This window comes from Hippopotamus amphibius, chromosome 4, assembly GCF_030028045.1.
Source record: "Hippopotamus amphibius kiboko isolate mHipAmp2 chromosome 4, mHipAmp2.hap2, whole genome shotgun sequence".
NCBI lineage: Eukaryota > Metazoa > Chordata > Mammalia > Artiodactyla > Hippopotamidae > Hippopotamus > Hippopotamus amphibius.
Window position 1 is genome coordinate 44,745,530 of NC_080189.1, and position 21,389 is coordinate 44,766,918.

The 21,389-nt window shown below is 38.6% G+C and overlaps 1 protein-coding gene across 10 annotated transcripts in view; it reads right to left on the reverse strand.

Annotated features, from left to right (window-relative positions):
• Positions 1-507: 507 nt before the first annotated feature.
• Positions 508-21,389, reverse strand: part of BBS9 (Bardet-Biedl syndrome 9) — a 452,928-nt gene continuing 432,046 nt past the window's right edge. For all 10 annotated transcript variants that reach the window (XM_057732077.1, XM_057732081.1, XM_057732080.1 and 7 more), the window contains 2 exons: positions 1,145-1,255; positions 508-936 (listed from right to left, as the gene is read on the reverse strand). In XM_057732077.1, the coding sequence (XP_057588060.1) occupies positions 905-936; positions 1,145-1,255 (143 nt within the window). In that variant the 3' untranslated portion in view covers positions 508-904. The remainder of the gene's footprint in view (positions 937-1,144; positions 1,256-21,389) is intronic.

Genomic DNA, 21,389 nt, shown 5'->3' on the forward strand with positions numbered 1-21,389 from the left:
AATAAATAATACATCTTCTGCAATTTTTTTGACATTTCACATATGGAAAAACCACGAGCCACTTTCTCCTTTGTATTGACTGAGGCATTCCAAAACAGGCACAGACATATTTTATTTAAATAAATCAGTCTTGCAACTGTAATTTTAACTTGAAATTGGCAAAATCTCTTTTATTTCTTGTGTATGAAAACCTTACATTTTAATTATAATAAAGTGTGAATTCTTTTATAACCTGGATTTTTAAAAGGTATCACCCACTGGGATAATGAAAAAAGGATATTAATGCACTAGCTTCCTTAAAAATATTTTAACATTTTCATACAATACTAGAATACTCACCTTTCCCTACTTCTAGCTCAACACTAGTTTCTTTTATTTATAAAACAACCACATTCAAGTCTTACCACGGAGTAGTGACATCTTTAGTTCCATTCAATTTTTTCCCTTGAAATAAATAAAGAAATCAACTATATAACCCTCTGATTATAAACCAAATCCAAGACATCCTTTGACAATGAGATGCTTTATTAAACTCGATACACTTACTATATAAGAATTCTGTGAAAAAATTGGGGTATCAAATAGGATCTAGGTCTTTGCATTATAAAGTCTGTCCCCAAAAGATGTCATCTCACTATATCCTGCAGCTGAAAGCATACAGATGACCAAAAAGCAGCAATATTCTTTACTGGTAAAACAAGTTCAACTGACTTGCCCACAGTATTACAAGTCCTCCCAGAAAAATTAAAAGTCCTGTGATCCCCATCTCTACCTATTGTTATCTCCTGGCAGGTGAGCTGGATGAAGCACCTGGGCCAGCCCTTCATCTGTGCTTGGCACGTGGTCCACACAGGATCAGCCTTGGGAAGGCCATCTTCCCCTCAACCAGACAATGCTACTTCAACTATTCTGAGACTCCTTGGAGGGGTGAAACTTCTGGAAAAATGAAAGAGCAAGAGAGAGAAAATGTCTAAATATTGAAAGGAATACACAAATTATCAAATTCAGCTGCACCAATGCCAAGGGGAAGGATGAATAAGTTAGAAAACAAGCAATTTTGCAAAATGCTTCCTGGTATGACAAAATCTGACCATAGTGTTGCTGTTCCTGACATATCATTTGTGAAGGCCACCCATTCTCTTACCAGGCATGGGCGTCTCCACGATGAGGTGTTTGTGGTTGGTAAACAGTTCAGTGGAGTCTTGTTCAATTGATCTTTCCTCTAGGTCTGATTCTGGGATCGTAGCACAGCCACCTAGTTGAAAAATACAAACAATATTTTAAGCAATGTGTAGAAAAATCTACCTCTCCATATGGCAACCTCAGCTTAAGAACGTACTAGTCATGAAGATAATAAATGATAAGACAGCAATCTTCAGGAGCAGACCAAAAAAGAATAATCTTAAATGTATCCCTTTCAGTGAAAATGCTGGGAATGAGTCATTGCTTTCAAAGACATACCGCAGAGCACTTAGCAACAGCAGCAATGGTGTTATCTTCAAATTTATCCTTTTTAAAGTCAGAAAGGATAAAATCTATAGCATATGTGATATCCATACTATAATGATACCTCAGCAGAAATTCTCTTTAACACCAGAACATCAGAAACTATAAAAGAAACAAAACACATCGACCATGAGGGAACGAAACCTTCCTTGAACAAAGAGGAAGGGTACTGGTGTTCTGACATGGTGACTACAGTGGTATTTCTCAGGAATTTGATTCTATTCCTGAATCCCGACACCTTACAGCACAGACACAACAGCAAGCTATGAACTGCATTGTGGAAGCTTTCAATTCCAAGTCAATTCCAAGGTGACTTGAGGATGAGCTGGCACCACTGCACTTTTAAAGTATTAGGTATAAGTGATTTGATTTTATCCACCAAAATCTTGTATGGAAAACTCATGTTGAGAATTTCCTGACTACATCTGCAACTTGATTTGACTAATTTGACATCATTTTCTGGAAATGTACTAACATGCTATATACTGTACACATTTTTTCCCAAAGCCATTCTTCTTGTAAATGAAGTGTTATTTTTATTTCTTTTTCTGAGCCTTCTCATATACTGAGTCCAAAGCCTCCATATTCAAGTTTGGCTTTATGCGTGCGGGGGTTTATAAAGAGAGAGTACCAGCAGCACTGATGTGTAAACCACATCACTCAAATGAGAGGGAAGTGGCAAGATCCCAGGTCTGAAGGAAAATACACCTTACCATCCATCCCTTTGCATCAACTCTGAAAAAGAAATTGATGTTGAGGGAAACTTGAGAGACAAGGATTTCCACATTCATAAATAAGAATTAGAGGTAGCCTCAGGGTTCCTCAAACAGGAAATGTTAGGATTATCCATCAATGCAATGGCACTTGCCCAGCTATATCTGAAAATAGCTAGGACCCCATCCAGAAGGAGAACCAGGCTTATTTTTAATCTCTTTCCAAAGCCTGTAGATAGATCATGGTAACAATAACTATCATTATTACATACTTTCTCAGTGCTGAAAACTCTGCCCATATTATCTCATTTAGTTCCTACAAACCACACCATGAAATAGATATTACTATTCTCCTTTTACAGATAGGAAAACTGAGGTCTCACGAGATCAGTACATCATTTCCTGGAAATGTTGTAACATACTGTACACTGTACTTATTTTTCTCTCAAAGCCATTCTTCATGTTAATTCTTTCACAAGGACGCAGAGCAACTAAGGAGTAAGACAGAGCTCACACCCAAGCCTGACAACTCCCTAAGCCTGTGTTATCTAACCATTTACTACATGACTCCCAGTTGCAGCATCAGCCAAAGAAATACCTGGCTGCAGGTCTTGGGTGTCAGCAGGTTTTATCTCACCTGATGATCTACTAGGTGTGGCTGCCAGAAGCACTGCTTAGAGTATTGTGAGACCAGGGATAGGCTCAGAGGTGCTGGGACTTTGAAGAAGCCCAAGAAATAGCACCCTTCCTCCCCTCCTGGACCTTCATCCAATTGAGAAAAAGGGAATAGGGTATGCGGAGGTGGGAAAGGGGTACCTCTGTAAGATTAATGACAGGGAAGCACAGAAAACAGGGAGTCCTCCCTGCAAAACAGTACCCAGAACCCTGATCCCAAGAAAGAAGGCCAAAGAATGGCTTTCCAGACTCATGAATCAGATTCAGTCATTTCTCCATCCCCAAGGCAGAGGGAGGGAGGAAGCAGGATGAGGGCAGGAATGTTGTAGTGATGCAGCTACCTTTGCACACAGGAAACTTCAAGAGTGGGGAAGAAGTGTCCCCAGCCAGCAGACGGGAGACAGTGCAGTGATCAGATAGCAGTGCTGCCGTGCATGGAGAGAGGCAGCCCTGCACTGCCTAATCAGTGTCTATCATTTATTCCAGCTGACTCAACAGTGGGGCAGGTGAGAAGGATGAAGACTTCAAAAGCACCAGTTCTTCAATCATGTGGGCACAAAAGGGAAGTCAGTTGCTGTAGATTATCTTGTAGACCATCCATTACATAAATTACAACATATGTACTTTCCTCTCTCATCCTTGGCAGAAAAGTTTTGCCTTGTCCAAAATACAAAGATGCAGGGCTCAAATCTCACTGCGGGGTTGACCAGTCACTTGTCCTAGGAATGCCACCCCCTTTTCTTTGGATACCTGCATGTGGCCAGACTGACCAACCATACGCCCAGAAATTCTGCCACTTTAAGCTTGGAAGGAACAATAGGATGGGAGATCTGGCACCCCGACCAATGGGAAATGGGAGAAGGGAAGGAGTTCATTGCAGAATTCCCCTCCTGCCTCTTTCTCTGGGTCGACTCTGAATTATTATTTCTTTTCTGCCAACCTCCATAAAAGTACTGTGTGCTGAACGGATGCACCTGCTGGGTCTCTTCCTGGCTCTTTGAGAGAAGTGGTCACCAGTGCAGGATGTATCACTTTGTATTACTTCATGTATTTCCTCACCTCACTTCCCTTTTCCCTCATCCTCCCTTCCCTGAGTTGGCCAAATAAACTGCCACTTTAATTCCTCCCTCAGGCTCTGTTTTCTTGCAAAAATCATTGGCATGGGAAGTAGTACTAAAAAGCAGGGCTTCGAGATGGAATTTTGAGGATAGATTGCCCACCTATCTGTAGGAAATAGGGTCTCCATGGCTGGGTGTAAACAGATTGGGAATAACTCCTGTTATGCAATTGCTTAAGCTTTCACCCATGGTTAACTGGGATGGTGTATATGTAGAAGTCAAGACCACGAGATCAAGTAGCTGTGGCATGGCAACATTTATAATTATAAGGATTCCAGAATAGGGTGGCTGCTTCTGATAACTAGATACCTTGCAAAAAGAAAATGGCAAGTTCAGTGCTGCTAGCAGGCAACAGAAGGCAAATGCAATCTCGGGCCCCGCCCACACCTACTGAATTAGAATCTGCTAAGAAGGGCAAATGGGTATATCTGATGAGATTTTTGCTAGGAAAAAAATATTTGTTTGTTAAAAGTTTCAGAGTAAGCAGTAAAAGGAGAGAAATAAAATATAAAATTTCCACACTAACAGACCTTCTGAAGTCCATCTCGGAAGTGTAGCCTGGGTTCCATGGATATTCAATAAAGGACCCTTGGCTTAGAACCCATCACATCAGAGGAGAGGGAGAAGAAAAACCACAGCTGGATGAAATTATCCAAACACACATTGTGCGTGCATCACATATGAGCCAATAGGCAAAAACAAGGAAGAGCCATGGACTTCCTGATCTGGAAATTGTAGTGCTGTGGACCTACTGTAAGCTGGGCACTCAGCCATGAATTCTCAATGCATTAGTTCACTCAATCCTCAAACAACCCTGTAATGAAAGCATTGGCCCCATTTTACAACTGTATTAATTTTTGTCTTTTTATTCTGCTGTCCCTCTCCCATTCCCCTTTGCCCCCAAATTTCCCTGGGCCATTCTATGCCTCCTTGTCTCAGAAATTTGTAATGGGGCCAAATCAAAAGTAGCCTGAAAATACTTTCCTTTCTAGACTTGGTTTTCCAAAGCCTGAGCTCACTGAGGATATGGTGCTGACTCTATGCTTCCCTCTAGTCATAACTCAGAGGGGTAAAGCTCAGAGGGAGACAGACATCTGAGACCCAGGCTGGACTACCCCAAGCTAATCAAGTAGCAAGAGATGGAGGTTTAGAACACAGGAGGGCTGGGCATAAGGAGTCCCAGTCTCAGCAAGGACTCCCTCACTCCACCCAACCTCTCCTGTGGGCTTAGGCAATGAGGCTGTTGGGAGTACTGTGCCCTCATTTTCTGAGCCCCATATGGGGATCGGAGTGGGGGGAGGTGAAATAATAAAATAATAACTGAGATTGAATTTCCCACCTTCTTGCTATTAAAGAAAATAAAAATTTTGATATGTTTTGCATCCGTGATTCGGCTTTGTAAAACTAAGTGTCAGGCCTGCTAGAAAGTCTCAATTTATTAAACGTAAAGCAAGTGATTATGTCATTTGCTAAAGGTTACACAGCAAGTCTATATGAGCTGAAACTCAGATCCCCACACTATAGGAATGCTTCTCAAAAGGACAAGCCTTAAAATTTCCAGTCTATCTAAACCAATACTTTTGTCAAATATAATAAAAATGAATAAAAGCAATTACTAGAAAAATGAAATAAACAATATACAGGCCCTCATGTTTTAAATTCAATCATTGTAAAAGTACTCTGTCAATTGCTACAAGCTTCTGAACACAGTCTCAATTTCAGGTAACAAACAGTTTGCAGACAGATGCTAGTCTTCTAGTCACACTTTGAATAGCACTGATTTCAAGATATGGTCTACATTAATTATTATGATACATGGAATTATACTTTAAAATAATAATTCAATAATTCAAAATAAAATAAATTCAAAATAAAAATTCAATAATTCCTAATTATCAAAAGTTCAAATAGCCAGTAAACTCTGGCAACAGCAGGGGCTTCTCACAACTTACTTATGTATCTCCCTTCTACTCCAATATCTGGCTGACAGCTCCCTCACTGCATAATGTCCAGAACAGTCCCCCTCTCCCCACCAATGTGGGATGTCCAGGCTCTCCCGTGACCACTGCTGCTACAATTATGGAGATCCACTTCTATTCCTGTGCTCTCACATGAAGGGGAGTTTCATTAAGCGAATCTGGGATCCCGAGTCAGAACTCTGGGGGCATTTTCATAAGGGAACAATGTTATAAGTGATAGCTTTATTATAGAGTCCTATTACGGTTAAATACTTAAAACGCTTTTCTGGAGTAATCTGGAAGCCTAACCCCTGTAGGTGAAATCTGAAAACATGACGCATGTATCATGAATTGCAAACAATCATTATAGAAGCATTTGGAACAAGACAGTTTATAAATTGGAGATTGTGCCATTGATGTTTAAGAGGATATTCTGGAGACATTTCACTAGGCTTCCTCTTCCTCTGAATTGTTACCAATCAAATTATGTGCATTACCATTTGTGTTAACTAAACCTGGCTGCAAAAATTTGTTTCTTTGCAAATTAATAAGACATTAATATATATACCAATCCTCCTATATATAAAATAAACAACAAGGTCAAGTATAGCACAGAGAACTATATTCAATACCTTGTAATAACCTATCATGGAAAAGAATCTGAAAAAGAATAGGTATATACGTATATGTATAATTGAATCATTTTGCTATACATATGAAACATTGTAAATCCACTATACTTAAATTTAAACATTTTTTTTCAAGCTCTTTATTGGAAAATAATTGCTTTACACTCTTGTACCAGCTTTTGAGGTACACTAAAGTGAATCAGCTGTATTTCTACATATATCCCCACATCCTCTCCCTCCCGCAACTCCCTCCCACTCTTCCTGTCCTGGCCCTCTAAGGCATCACCCATCATCAAGTTGATCTCCCTGTGTTATACAGCAACTTCCCACTAGCTATCTATTTTACAGGTGGTAGTGTATATATGTCTATGCTACTCTCTCACTTCATCCCAGCTTCCCCTTCGCCCCCTGCTCCCCCAAACCCCGTGTCCTCCAGTCCATTCTCTGCATCTGCATCTTATTCTTTCCCTGTCACTGGGTTCACCAGTACCATTTTTTTTTTTTTTTTTTTAGATTCTGTATATATGAGTTAGCATACAGTATTTATTTTTCTCTTTCTGGCTGACTTCACTCTGTATGACAGACTCTAGGTCTATTCACCTCATTACATATAGCTCCATTCCATTCCTTTTTATGGCTAATATTCCATTGTATATATATGCCACATCTTCTTTATCCATTCAACTGTTGATGGGCATTTAGGTTGCTTCCATGTCCTGGCTATTGTAAACAGTGCTGCAATGAACATTGTGGTATATGTTTCTTTTTGGATTATGGTTTTCTCTGGGTATATGCCCAAGAGTGGCATTACTGGGTCATATGCTAGTTCTATTTTTAGTTTTTTAAGGAACCTCCAAATTGTTTTCCATAGTGGCTATACCAGCTTACATTCCCACCAACAGTGCAGAAGAGTTCACTTTTCTCCACATCCTCTCCAGCATTTATTGTTTCTAGATTTTGTGATGATGGCCATTCTGACTGGTGTGAGGTGATACCTCATTGTGGCTTTGACTTGCATTTCTCTGATGATTAGTGATGTTGAGCATCTTTTCATGTGTTTGTTAGCCATCTGCATGTCTTCTTTGGAGAAATGTCTATTTAGGTCTTCTGCCCATTTGTGGATTGGGTTATTTGCTTTTTTGGTCTTAAGCTGCATGAGCTGCTTGTATATTTTGGAGATTAATCCTTTGTCCATTGCTTCTTTGGCAAGTATTTTCTCCCATTCTGAGGGTTGCCTTCTTGTCTTGTTTACGGTTTCTTTCGCTGTGCAAAAGTTTTTGAGTTTCATTAGGTCCCATTTGTTTATTCTTGCTTTTATTTCCATTATTCCAGGAGATGGGTCACAAAGGATCTTGCTTTGATTTATATCATAGAGTCTTCTGCCTATGTTTTCCTCTAGGAGTTTTACAGCGTCTGACCTTACATGTAGGTCTTTAATCCATTTTGAGTTTATTTTTGAGTATGATGTTAGGAAGTGTTCTAACTTCATTCTTTTACATGTAGCTGTCCAATTTTCCCAGCACCACTTACTAAGAAATTTTTTCTGGTTACAATCATCATATAGCCAGAAAATTAAGTAGAAAATCTTACCCAAAATTCTGAACAATAGGAGATCACCACCCTATGTTTATAAAGATAATTCAACTCTAGGGTTTTTTTTTTTTTTTTTATGGATTACAAGCTATCCTCAAAACTGTTTCTGCATTAAAAAGCAAATTACAAAATAGTTGAAACTTCCTCCTCACCAGGTGGAACATATTTTACCAACAAGGGAATTACACTAAGGAATTTCTACCCACTGTCAGAAAAACAAACAAACAGAAACAACGATAAAAAAGAACTCAAGTCTTCTCTGTAGATTGCTATAGCATGAACTATGAAAGTTATAGAGTTCAAAGTTCAAGATAGGAGGCCAAGCAGAAACAAATATAACTGTCTAGAATACTAGAGATCAAAATCAGAATGCAAGGTAAGAGCTGGTATGCTGGTAAACATGTAACCAGCTGGCTTTCAAGAAAAAAAATAAAGCCTTTATCTGTAGTGTTTGCCCATTTCTTTGGTGTAAATATTCCTATCATGGCCAGTTTCAAGCAAACAACATGACATCACCAAATGTAGAGCTTGGCAGAGATGCGTAAGAGTGTGACACTGTGAGACAGCACTTTCACCATACAGATTCTGTAGGCATAAATTATCTCGAGCATAGAGAATAGTAAGATGTGATCACAAAATAACTAATTAAGAGCTCTGAGGTGTATTTTCTTTGTTCTTAATACAATTTATTTGGTTATAAGTTTACATAAGTTAATTTTTAACAATGGCTGAATTTATTCCTAAAAGTTCAATGATTGGTTCTCACCAGCCAGTGTGAGCCAGCTCCAGCACTGAATGTGGGCTTGTTTGCAGAGGGTTTAACGAAGCCCTGATTCAAACCACAGCTCAGCATTTATGAGCCAAGTGACCTTCTAGAGCAAATTATTTCACTTTAATGAGCCTCAGTTTCCTTATCTATAAACAGAGACTATGGCAGCCCTACTTCATCAGGAAGAAATTGATGAGTGTGTATAAGTGCTTGGCACACTGAAAAACACATTAAATTCTGACTATTTACTCTCATGTCAAGGTTAGGAACACTAAAAGAAGAGTAGAGTGAATAGGCCAACACAGAAGTCCCTAAAGATGGGAGTCTGAAGGGGGAGGGTTCACACAGCTGATACATCCATGGGGCCAAACGATGCAGCCATGCAGCAAAAAAAAAAGTGCCAAGAAACCTTAAACACGTGGCCACCTCTGAAGCTGACCACTCTATTTACTCATGCTGCTTGCTCTGTTGAGTTCTATTTGATAGATACTTGATTCGAACCCAGGTGAATTCTGGTGGCCCAGCTTACCTGCCTCACCATCTGTGTTGTAACTCAAGGAGCCTAAACCAGGGGTTGGCCAGATAGTACATATTTTTTAAGCTCTGTAGGCCATCTGGTCTCTGCTGCAACTACTCAGTTTTGCCATTTTAGTCCAAAAGCAGCCAAGGGCAAAATGTAAACATGAATGAGTATTTGTTGTGTTCCAATAAAACTTTATTTACTAAAACAGGCAGTGGGCCAAATCTGGCCCATTGCCTATAAGTAGTTTGTCAACGCCTGGTCTAATCCAAGGCTCACAGAGAGCTACTCTTTCTACTGCATCCTAATTCTAAAGGTTCCCAGAGGCATTTAACACTGCAAGATCATCTGATAGTACTACTATAATAATAGTAATGAGGAGGAGGAAGAGGAGTAATAGTAGCAGTTCTTTAAAAGAATATTGTTTGCCCTACTGCTACAAATGCTCTTTTTGTTTAGGCAGTGATAAGCTTTTATTTTAAAAACAGCATAATTTTTAGAGCAGTTTTAGATGTACAGAAAAATTTAGTAAACAGTACAGAGAATTCCCATATATTCTCTGCACAGTTTCTCCTATAGTTAACATATTGCATTAGTGTGGTGCATTAGTTATGATCAAGGAACCAGTATTGATACATTATTATTAGTTAAAATCTACAGTCTATTCAGATTTCCTTAGTTTTTACCTAACATCTTTTTCTGTCTCAGGATCCCACCTAGAATACCCAACAACATTAGTTGACGTATCTCCTTTGCCTCTTCTTGGTGGTGACAGTTTCTCAGACTTTCCTTACATTTGATGGCCTTGAAGTTTTGAGGAGTAGTGGTCAGGTATATTGCAGAATGCCCTTCTACTGGAATTTGTTTAATATTTTTCTCAGGACTAGATTGGGGGAAAAATTTTAAAGACAATTTCTTTTCACAAATTCTTTGAGTTTCCCATATTTTAGGATTGTCTGCAGTTGTTCATCTTTTTCTCTATTAAAAGTGAAAGCCAGGTGGGTAGTGAATGGGGAGGCCACTGCATTAAAGAAGGGGAAGGGGGCCAACAGCAAGGTTTGACTTAGACTGTGAAGTTCTCAGGGGTGGGTCAGGTGGGGTCTAGCTGTTGGACCCAGGCAGGTTACCAGTTGCCCCATCTGTAAAGAGAGGGTCTTAATGAGGCCTATTGTGAGGATTATGTGAGGCTGTGTACACTGAACACAGTGTTCAGCACAAAGTACATTTTACCATCTCTGTCTTCTACGAATTTTCTTGGCATAGATACACTTTCCACACCATATCTGTGGAATCGAAGAACTTTAGCTTTTAGTGCAACCACCTTCATTTAGGAGACATCAAAACAGAGGCTCAGAGAGGGTAGTGGATGCCCCTCATATTCTAGAGCTGATTCCTGGTTCTCTTGCTTCCTAAACTATTAAAACTTTCTCAAGGACAGCTTTTTTCCCAGCAAGATCTCAGTGGATTTGCTTGTGAGTTGGCTGTCCAGACCAGTACTCCCTTTCAATGATATGAAAAGCTCCCCTAAGAGACTAGGAGTAGTTAAAACCCAGAAGGTTGGCAAGCTGTTCTTTGGGTGTATTTTAGGACTTCGCAGATTTATATTATTGCAACAGAGACCTTTGCAATCAACTGTGTATGGGTGCAAATGTTTCATTCCTTCAGGGAGGAAAATTTTTTTTCTTCATATATTTAAAAGGAATTAAACAAGCAGACACTTTGAGAATCACAAATGACCACAGACCCTGCTCTGACTTACCAGCCAAAGAATCTTCTGTTCATATGCCTGAATTGCCACTAAAGAATTAAAAACAGCAGAAACCTCAAAAATATACACCAGTGACATTTTTCTTTTAATCAAGATATGCTTGATGGATAAAGTGTTTTTGAGGTTAACATTCAGATTTCATTTCAAAGGTTTATAATTCATGTGAAGCATGGGGAATGGGTGCTTTGAAAAGAACATTTCACTATCTTAAATATGAAAAGCTCCCCTAAGAGACTAGGAGTAGTTAAAACATTCTCTGAAGATATATTCATTGGAAAAAGCTTCACTCTTTGTCCTTTCTCAGTTTCTCTCCCTCTGTCTCTCTCTCTTCAAGTGTGCACATACATCCACACATAGGCATAAAGATATGTATATGAGTTTTCCTGATAATTCTCCTCTACTCTGTTCATTTTTCTATTTTCTTAACATATATTTTTCTAGCCCAAGGAGAATGTAAGCTATAGAAAGCCAAGAATCCTACTGTATGTTCGTGTAATAAATTTAACCAAGTATTCAGACATTTTTTGACAAAATGGAAGAATGGAAGGAAGAGGGGTGGGTAAAAGAGAGAAGGAGATAGAGGATGAAAAGGAAAAGTGGGGAGGAGAAGATGAATTATCAACATATTCCATTTTTCTGTGTGTACATTTCTACCGAAGATATTTGGGATGACTTACTGAAGGTAGAGATAATAAAATATTAAAGAATAAAAAATACAATAGCAGTTAGAAAAATTTAATGCAGAGCAGGAGGTATAGCTAGGAAAAATTGTGTATAAAATACAGATAAAGACTTACACAAGGGCTGCCATGGAGATAAACAGCAAAAAGCTTGGAGGAAAAGTGGGGCTGCATTTTCCCTGATTAATTCTCTACTGACTTCTTTTCTTTCACACTGGACTTCAAAGGGCCCAGTCCATCTTGTACTTGGACTTAACATTTCCTTAACAGCACACCATAATTGGTAAAGCTATGCTTGCTGGGATTTTTTTGACTAATGATGTGTGTGTGTGTGTGTGCGCGCACGCGCGTGCGCGCGTGAGAGAGAGAGAGTGTGTGTGTGTGTATGAGTCTGTTCGGTGCTTAAGGGCCATTTTAGAAAGCCAAGACTTCTGTGAAATTGGGTTTACAAAGGTGCTTACTAAGCAGATATTCCAGAAAACCACACATATAGGAGGCTGTTAAAAATACAACAGGCAGACCTTGTCAAAGCACATCTTGGAATAAAGCCCTCAAGAATGTAATATATCACTGAATGACTTCTTACCATAGCTTGGCAAATCAGGTTGATATCATTTGGTGACGCTGCTTCTCTGAAGGAGGAACTGGAGAGCATATGTCAATATCTTTCTCATCTTCACTTCCATTCTACCCTTTACTTTGTTGTAATAAGGAGGCATCCCACACTTAACGTGGTACAATTTTATAGTTTCAAAACTCAGGAAAACAGAAGAAAAAATGCCTTTTTATATAGTCTTAGTCTTTCCAGTTCCAACATATGATATTTGTTTTTCTATTTTTCTTTTATAATCCATTCTATAACTTTTCTTGCTCCCTATATTTGCAGATGACATGCTGACTGCTAGACAGTAGCTCATCTACTAGCAACTGAGATAATAATGGCTAACCACAGAGAGGCAGGTGAGGGTCACTGTAATGTGTGTCCCACATGATGCCTGTGGAATGTTTGGGAGTTCATTTCCACTGCCTAATAACAAACTTTGATCTCCCTCGCACCCAGTAAGAACTTAAAATGTGTTCAAGACTATGCACGTATACCTATGTTCGAAAATATTTCCATTTCACACCTCACAGCAGAGACCAAATTTGTGAATAAAAGGGAGTCTAATATATTTTAAGAGGTCTAGCATGTGTCTCAACAAGTTTTAAAACTCCCATAAAGGCTGACTACTAAGTCCCTTGAGGTATAAGGGCTCCAGTCAGAGAATCTGGATTTAAGAGAGTAGGGTCCTCCTGGCATTAAGATGTTTCCACAACTTGAATAATGATAGGTGTCCAAGTATTCTTTTAGTTGGACCACCACTTAGAATTTAGGTCCACTTAGTACAAAGGATTAAGAAATACAGAAACATAGCTATTTTCATCCATTGATAATTATGTAAACAGAATGCACCAAGCAGAAAAAGTCCTATTTACAAAAAAGCAAGCACAGTCCATAAATCCTACAGATTGGAATGGATCCAGGTTAAGAATTTCTCCAGATGTCAGTCTGTAAACAGGGCTTCACAAAGTGAATTCCCCAATTAATTGTTGGTAAGAGTGATCTCCATACTATGTTAGTGCATTATGACCCTCTGCCATATGTAGGTGAATTGTCTGGTCCTATAGATCATTAGTCAGTTATGATACAACAGAACTCAGGGGAAAGAAGTGCGGTAAGCACAATTTCTCCTGATACAGAAAGAAGGTCCCATAAAATTACTGCTCAGGAACTCAGAGCTTTGTTCACTGAAGGAAATGAGAACTCTCTCATTTATTTGCATTACGTCTGTTTTTCTAACACATTTAGTTCTTAACCTGGAGTACTTGGAAAGACACACACCCAGTAAGAACATAAACATAGAACTTAAAAAAAAACCAAAAGACTACTCACTATTTTGTTAAAGTCTCCAATCACAATGTTTTCCCACATATTAACAAGGCCATTAAATTCTCCAAACAGGAATACAAAAGTATTACCCAGCCATTGTGAGAAGGTGAGGAAGAAGGGAAAGTTAATATTTGCTTTTCCTTGCCAGTTGATCAATGTCTAGAGCACTCTGCAAGGAAATGCAAGATCTATTGTCTTTCAACTAGATCTTTTCTATACTGATAAGTATAGCACTTGCTTGTTCAAAAAGAAGGTGCTTGTGGTTTTTACTTTCCATTTTGTTTCTAAATCCTAAGGCAATCCAATGTACAACTGGAAAGAGACATAATTTTAAGACATTTCCATTTCAAATACTTTCCTCTCCTAAGTCCCTCTTCAGAGACCAACTCTCTCTCAAAAGTACACATGCACAAATAAAACATTATAGCTACAGTTGAGAAAGAAAGGAAGCCAATAGTTCTGTAATAATAATTTCTTAAAAAAATGAAATAGTAAGAGCATAACTCTACTTTGCCTGGACACCGCATAATAAGAGAGCCAGTGTTCTCCACAGCTTCTCTCTTGCATCAAGTGGTTATTAATTCCCCTGTGATCCTGGCAACATTTCTTCAACTTGAGTTTCTTTCCATAACCCAATTAAAAGCCATAATCTTGACCAAATTGTGTTGTTTTTAGTAATGACAGAGTCTAGGTGGTGATTTTGAAAACGAGAGTTCAGCTGGGTCACTTCAGTTATAAACAGGTTGAGGGAAAAGAGTGAAGAACACAACGGCCCTCGAGAACACCGGTTTCATCATATTCTTTCACAAATGAGAAACTGAACAAGCACTCAGGACTCATTCCTAAACAATTGTTATCTAATGATATATTTTTACAATAGCCCATTAACCAATGTCATATTTTGCAGAAAAGGGAAATGTACACGAGATGATAAACCAGCCCACTGGTAGTGGAAAGGGAGATCTGAAATGGGACATGGCAAGTATCATTAGGTCTTGAGCAAAGTCACATAAGTCTGGGCCTTAGTTTCTTTGTTTCCAAAATGCAGAAAACACAGCACTGACTTCATGAGAGATGAAGGTTAAACTGGTCGATGCTTGTAATACAATTATCACAGAGCCTGGCACTGAGCACGTCCCCAAGAAATGTTGGGCTATTATTTTCAGTACTAACCTTCAACATACGTTAGTCATTATATTATAGCCAATTACACATGAAACTCCAAGCCATGAGCACAGCATGAATTTATATTTGATGCTCTAAAAAATGCTCGGGTAAACCCAGAAGATGGGGTAGGTAGACCAGTGGCAGAGTGTTTCTAGCTGGACCCAGTGGTCAAAGCCAAAACTGTAAACAAGGCATTAAAATAATTCACTTGAAAAACAGCGCACATTCTTTGTAAGATGAAATCAGTGATAATCTGCTACCCTAGATAACCACTATTCTGAGATCAAAATAGGAATTTTAAAAGGGCTCAGATGATGAAGACGACAATCGGGGGGTATAATCACACTCGTTGTTTTCTCTTCACCAGCAGCGCCACTACTGCTGAGAAACGCAAGCTCACAAGGTAATGTGACACAAATGGACGAAACATTAAGATAAAAGGGTGAAACGGGCAGGTTTGCTTTCTCATGGGAAATTGAAATGGCCAGCAGATGAACCTTGAAAGAGGAAGTCTGCTGACCTAGTGTCACTAAACATAGGAGGCAGCCAAGGAGCGGAGGAATAAAGCAGCGCATTTAAATGTATGCCTTGAAGGAAGCAAACGCCAGTTACTTTTATATGACTTTAATTCTCCCAGTGAATACTTTATGGGTGTTGGCAAGTCCTTCTGGAAAAGGAAGGGATTATTAATGAAGGATTCAGTGGCAACTGCTCGCCAGTGCTCTAAGAAACAATGCTTAACAACGGGTCATTTAGTTCATACTTCATCTCTAAATCTACAGAAATTTTAAGAATCCTTAAAAAAATAGTACAGTGTTATGTTCACATATACAGTACTTTCTGTTTTAATTGCCAGATGGTTCTATGGCCTGCGTGATAAACAAATAAGCTTCCCACAGGAAAATAAACACATAGAGGAAAATAGTTAATTTTTTTTCTCTTATGCAAAGAGTGGATGCTTAATATATACTTGTTGATTTGGAAAGGAATTCATGAAACTTGAGGAAACACACAGGAAACACAGTCTTTAAAAAATTATCTTTGAAGAATGCTCTACCACATCATTCCACTATTATGTGCTGGTGACAGTCCACTAATGTACAGGCTAGTAAATCTGGGGAAATGCTGCATCAGCTCCTGTATTCTATCTTGTTCCTCAAAAAATTTAGCTCATCAACTCTAGAAAGCTCTTATACTACGTAAAGGGAAATCTCTCTAGTTAACATCTTGCTCTTAAAATTCTCCACTTACTTCAAGAGAATGGACTCTGGAGCTAGACTGTCAGAATTTTAATCCCAGCTCCACCATTTTATTTTTTCTTTTAACTGGTTACTTAATCTTTCTCTGCCTCAATTTCCTTATTTGTAAAATGCAGATGATAACTGTACCTAGCACATAGGATAACTGTAAAGATTAAATGAGTTAATTTATGTGAAGCACTTCAAATAGTGCCTGGTTCATAGGGATACATAAGTGTTAAAATAATAAGTACTACTACTATTCTCATCATCTTTGCCTTATATTGCCAAAATTTCCTCACCTAAGCCTGAGGTTCTCATGTAAGCTGAAGGAAAGGAGGGTAGTGAATTTTCAGAAGGCAGAGAGCAGCAGCTATAGCTCACTGACCTCCAGGAATACAAACTGTCGTGTTAGCCAGTCAAAGAAAACCCTAACTAGTTGTCTGGCCTGGCAAAAGAACAGTAGCCAGTAGGAAATAACAACCTGATAAAGAAAGAACAAGGACTGGGGTCTAGATAAATAATAACGGACAACAATAAACATCAAGTCAGCAATAATTTACTGTCTCTTGACCCGCACTTTCCTGCATCTTCTTCAAATTTATTTGCTCCTCTTGGCAGCAAAACTTCTCCAAAGAATTGTCTGTATTTGCTGTTTTCAATTCTTTTCCTTTCTCTTGTATATCCATCCCAGTCTAGACCTGGCCTCTACCACTCCACAAAAGCTGCTTTTTTCAAGCTCATTAATGACCTCCACAGCGCTAAATCTACACTTTTCAGCCCTCAACTCACATGATCCATTAGCATTTGACACAGCTGATCATTCCACCACCTTTTAAAACTCTTTCTTCGCCTGACTTCCAGGATGCCACATTCTACTGATTTTCCTCTTACCTCACTGTCTGCTCCTTCTCAGCATCCTTTACTGACTCCTCCTTTTCTCCCAAACTTCTGAAAGTTCTGACACTCCCAGCACTCAGTCTTTGATTCTCATCTCTTTTCTAAAATCACTCCCTTGATGACCTTATGCAGTCTACGGCTTTAAATAACACTTTCATGCTGACAACTCTTAATTTTATAACTGCAGCCCAGACTTCTCTCTTGAACTTTAGACTCGTATATGAAACTACTTAGTCAATATCTCTATTTGGACATCTTACAGCATCTCAAACTCAACATGTCCCAAACTGTACTCCTGATCTTCCCCACAAACCTGTTCCACCCCACAGCCTTTCTCATCTCAACTGCATCCTTCCAGTGGTTCGAGCCAAAACCCTTGGGGTTGGTTCTGGATTGTCTTCTTCCTTTCAGACATCACAGCTACTCTGTTAGGAATTCTGTTGTCTTTACATTTAAAATACATCCAGAATCAGATCACTTCTCACCACCTTCACTACCAGTACCACTTTGGTGCAATCCACCTCTTACCTGAGTAACCTTCAAACTGACTGCCCACTTCTACCTTTGATATCCCGCCTCCCCATAATCTATTCACAATACAGCAGGCAGGGGTGCCTTTAAAATGTAAGATTATATTATTTCTTTCTTCAAAATGGTCCTCCCCACTTCACCCAGAAAAAAGCATAAGTCGGCCAAACAGCTGTGCATGATCTGACCCTCTGACCTCATCTCCTACCACTTGGCCTTTCTACTGGCCTCCTTGCTGTCCTTGAAACATGCTGGGCTCATCTCCCTTACCTGGAACACTTATCTCTCTGATCTCTGCATGGATAAATCCCTCACTTCTTTAAGTCTTTGTTCAAAAGTTGCTTTCTCAACAAAGCCTACCCTAACGACCCAATTTAAAATTATATTCTTGTAACTGCCTCTTTTCTGACATAGTACTTACCACCTTTTAACACTAACACTTGTTATTTTCTAACATACTACGTAGTTTACTTCTTTATCATGCTTATTGTTTATCATCTCCCCCACTAGAATAAGAGTTCCAAAATTTCAGGAATCTTTGTCTGTTTTGTTTGCTGCTGTATCCCAAGCCCTAGAATAGTTCCTGGCACACAATAGGCACAAAATAATTACTGGTTGCCTTGAGTGAATGAATTTAAGCTAAGGGATTAGGAAGAAGCAATGGAAACCAAAATTCATTCTATTTTTTTACATAATATCATCTACCTTTTCCACTGGGAGGCTGGAAGATAATTTCAGCAGAACGTAGTATAGTACCTCTTATTCCTATTCCCTAGCACACATGGTTGCTCTGTGGATCAAAAAAGGTCCTCAAAAAGTTCTTTGTGTTAGTTAATACACGCCTTTAAGAAATGAATCTTCCTGGATGATAACACATGGATAATCTGTGAGACTGAGTAGGTGCAACAACAAAATGTTCAGCCCAGAAAAGAAATAAGATCCCAGTAGTAATTTCTGTAGGAGCTAAAGTTAAAAAGAAGTAACAGAGCACTTGTAATTCTAGTTCTTGATAATAGTCATTTGTGGATGAAGGAACTGCAAAGGAAGGTACAAAGACATCTGTCTGCTTGGGAAATTTCTCAAAACGAATGGAAAAGGATCTATCTTATTTCCACTGGGGCATCAAGTTATGGCCTGAAACAGTTTATTTTTCCCAGGCTACTTCAAATCTAAACGTGTTTTTAAAAGCAAGTCCAATGAAAGATTAGATAAACAACTGGACAATGTGTTTTACACTCTGGTAACATAAACATTTCCAATTCCTCCCTAACTCCTGACGAGCATAAATCTCTAATTCCAGAGAAGGTGAAGTATCCTCAAAGTTTAAACATTACTTTGAATTATTCACATTTACCTCCATTTCCATCTTATACTTTCTTGGCAATAAAAAGCCAGGTTTCGTCCAAACTATGGTAGGATGACTCTCTTCCAATTGTAAAACAACTTGGACTAACCCCGGCTCTGCTTTCTTTGAAGATGGAATACAGCAGCCCCTCCCAACAGTTTCTTTTCTCTTCTTTCTTATCTCCTATACATCCCGCACTGCCCTCTTTCAAACCAAAACCTTTAAAAAACACAAAGGGAAAATGTGAAGCTGTCTGCCTATAAGTGAGCTATGAAAACAATTTTTAAATGGTGTCAAATACAAAAGAGATAGATTGAAAGAGTCGGTAATGCAAGAAAACATCAGGGAGAGGAGAGCTCTCTCTGGCTGAGGAAGGGAGACATAGAGTAAGACCTCACTAAGAGAGAGGAAGACTGGTGGAAACGCCACATGAGATATAAGGAAGGGAGGGAGAAAATGGAGGAAAACAAAGGTGTGAAAACGCAGATGGAATGAAGATAACCAGCCCACAGTACAACCCGCGTGTCAGAAGACTTAGGAATCAAAGACGGTGTCTCAGAGAGAAGAGCAAATACTAGGCTGATAGAGCTGTTCTGTTTGCATCATGTTCCACAGTCTATGAAACATTGTCACTTGACCTTGGTCTTTACAACAACTTTGAGTGGTAGAGTAGGTAAAAATCTGCATCCCCAGACTACATGAAAACCACCCACTCAGCTCCTGGGCAAGTTACTTAATAATCTCTTCCTGACAAATGACTATGAAGAGGAAATGAGATATTATATAAAGCATCAAAGTCATGCTCAATAATTGGTAGCACACTGTGGTAGAGAGCAAGACAGAAGGCAGAAACTGAGGGGGCTCCTAAGAAGTACAGATGGAAATGTTCAGTTATGAACAATGCAAACAACTGAAGATCCAGACTACGGGTGCTGAGGGGTGAAAATTGGATGCAATACAGAGCATGCTGCATGAAGGGACAGGATTAGGGGCTTATTTATGATAATAAAATAAGCACTTTTTATATGCTAGTCATAGTGTTACTTAATTTATATGTTTGCCCATTTTACAGCTGCCTAAAATGGTAGTTAGTAGTGTTTCATTTCACAGGTGATGAACCAGACTCTAAAAAGTTCAAGTGACTTAGTCAAAGTCACACACATAGTGAGTGAGAGAATCTTTTATGTGCTGACTTCAAAATCCAGTCTTAAACCATTCCAGAATCTTATTTCTCCCTGATAGAAAGAACAGACACACAGTAATGGGATTGTGAATTACTGTTTAAAGAATAAGAGTTTTAGATTAGCAAAAATAGGGTCATGGTATGTACCTCATACCCTCAACATCTGATCCCTCCCAATCTCATGCTCAAAAGAAAAGTGAAAGGATTTGGGAAAATGACTGAGGTTTCACCTCAGTAAAAAAGAAATCTGCATAGAAATAACTAAAAGAGCCACCAGTAAAGACAGATCCTTAGACGTCTAAAAAGATCCTTAGACTGTTTAAACAGAATGCAGAATTGATTGATGCTTCTATAGAATATCATTACAAAGGAGAGGAAGTGGCTCAATAGAGTAGATAGGATTTAAAACTAGAAAAAAGTGAAATAGTAAAGTGGAGGATAATGCCTTTTTTTTTTTTTTCGATCTTTATTTCCAACTACACTGAGGAAAAGACAAAGCAGTCTTCTAAAAGTTGGGAAATTTCAAATGAGTTCATAGAGGAAATTTTTTAGCTACAACAAAAAAAAAGAAAATGATTAAAAGAACGATCATAGGGAAAGTAAGTCTTTCTCAGGATGCTGGACAGTGGTAGAACATTTGACATTAACATGAAGATCTGTTTTCCAAAGTTAGCAGAACTGTGCTCAGAAAACCTCACAAAGTCCTGAGTGCAAACTCATGCAGAAAAAACCTCAAGGGCAATCTCATGCATGTATATATGTGCAAAAATTCAAATTAAGACATTAGCAAATCAGTATGATACATCTAAAAAGCAACAATAAAGAAAAACTTACTCCAGGAATGCAAAAGGATTCAATTAATGTTAATCCCTGAAAACATTATATCAAAAAAAAAATCTCAATAGAGGGTAATAATATTCATCATGTACTTCTGATTTAAAAAAATCACCTAGTGAAGTAGGAGCAACTATCTGAAATTAATATGCAACATTATGAGTAAAGCAGATAAAAATATTCACATTAGTCAGGGTAAAGCTGAGGATCCTGGCCATTTAAAACTACTATTATTTAATATTATTCTAGAAATTCAAGGCAATATAATAAGAAAAAAGGAAGAAATGTATATGTTAGAAAAATGATTAAACAATTACATTTCCAGATAATATGAC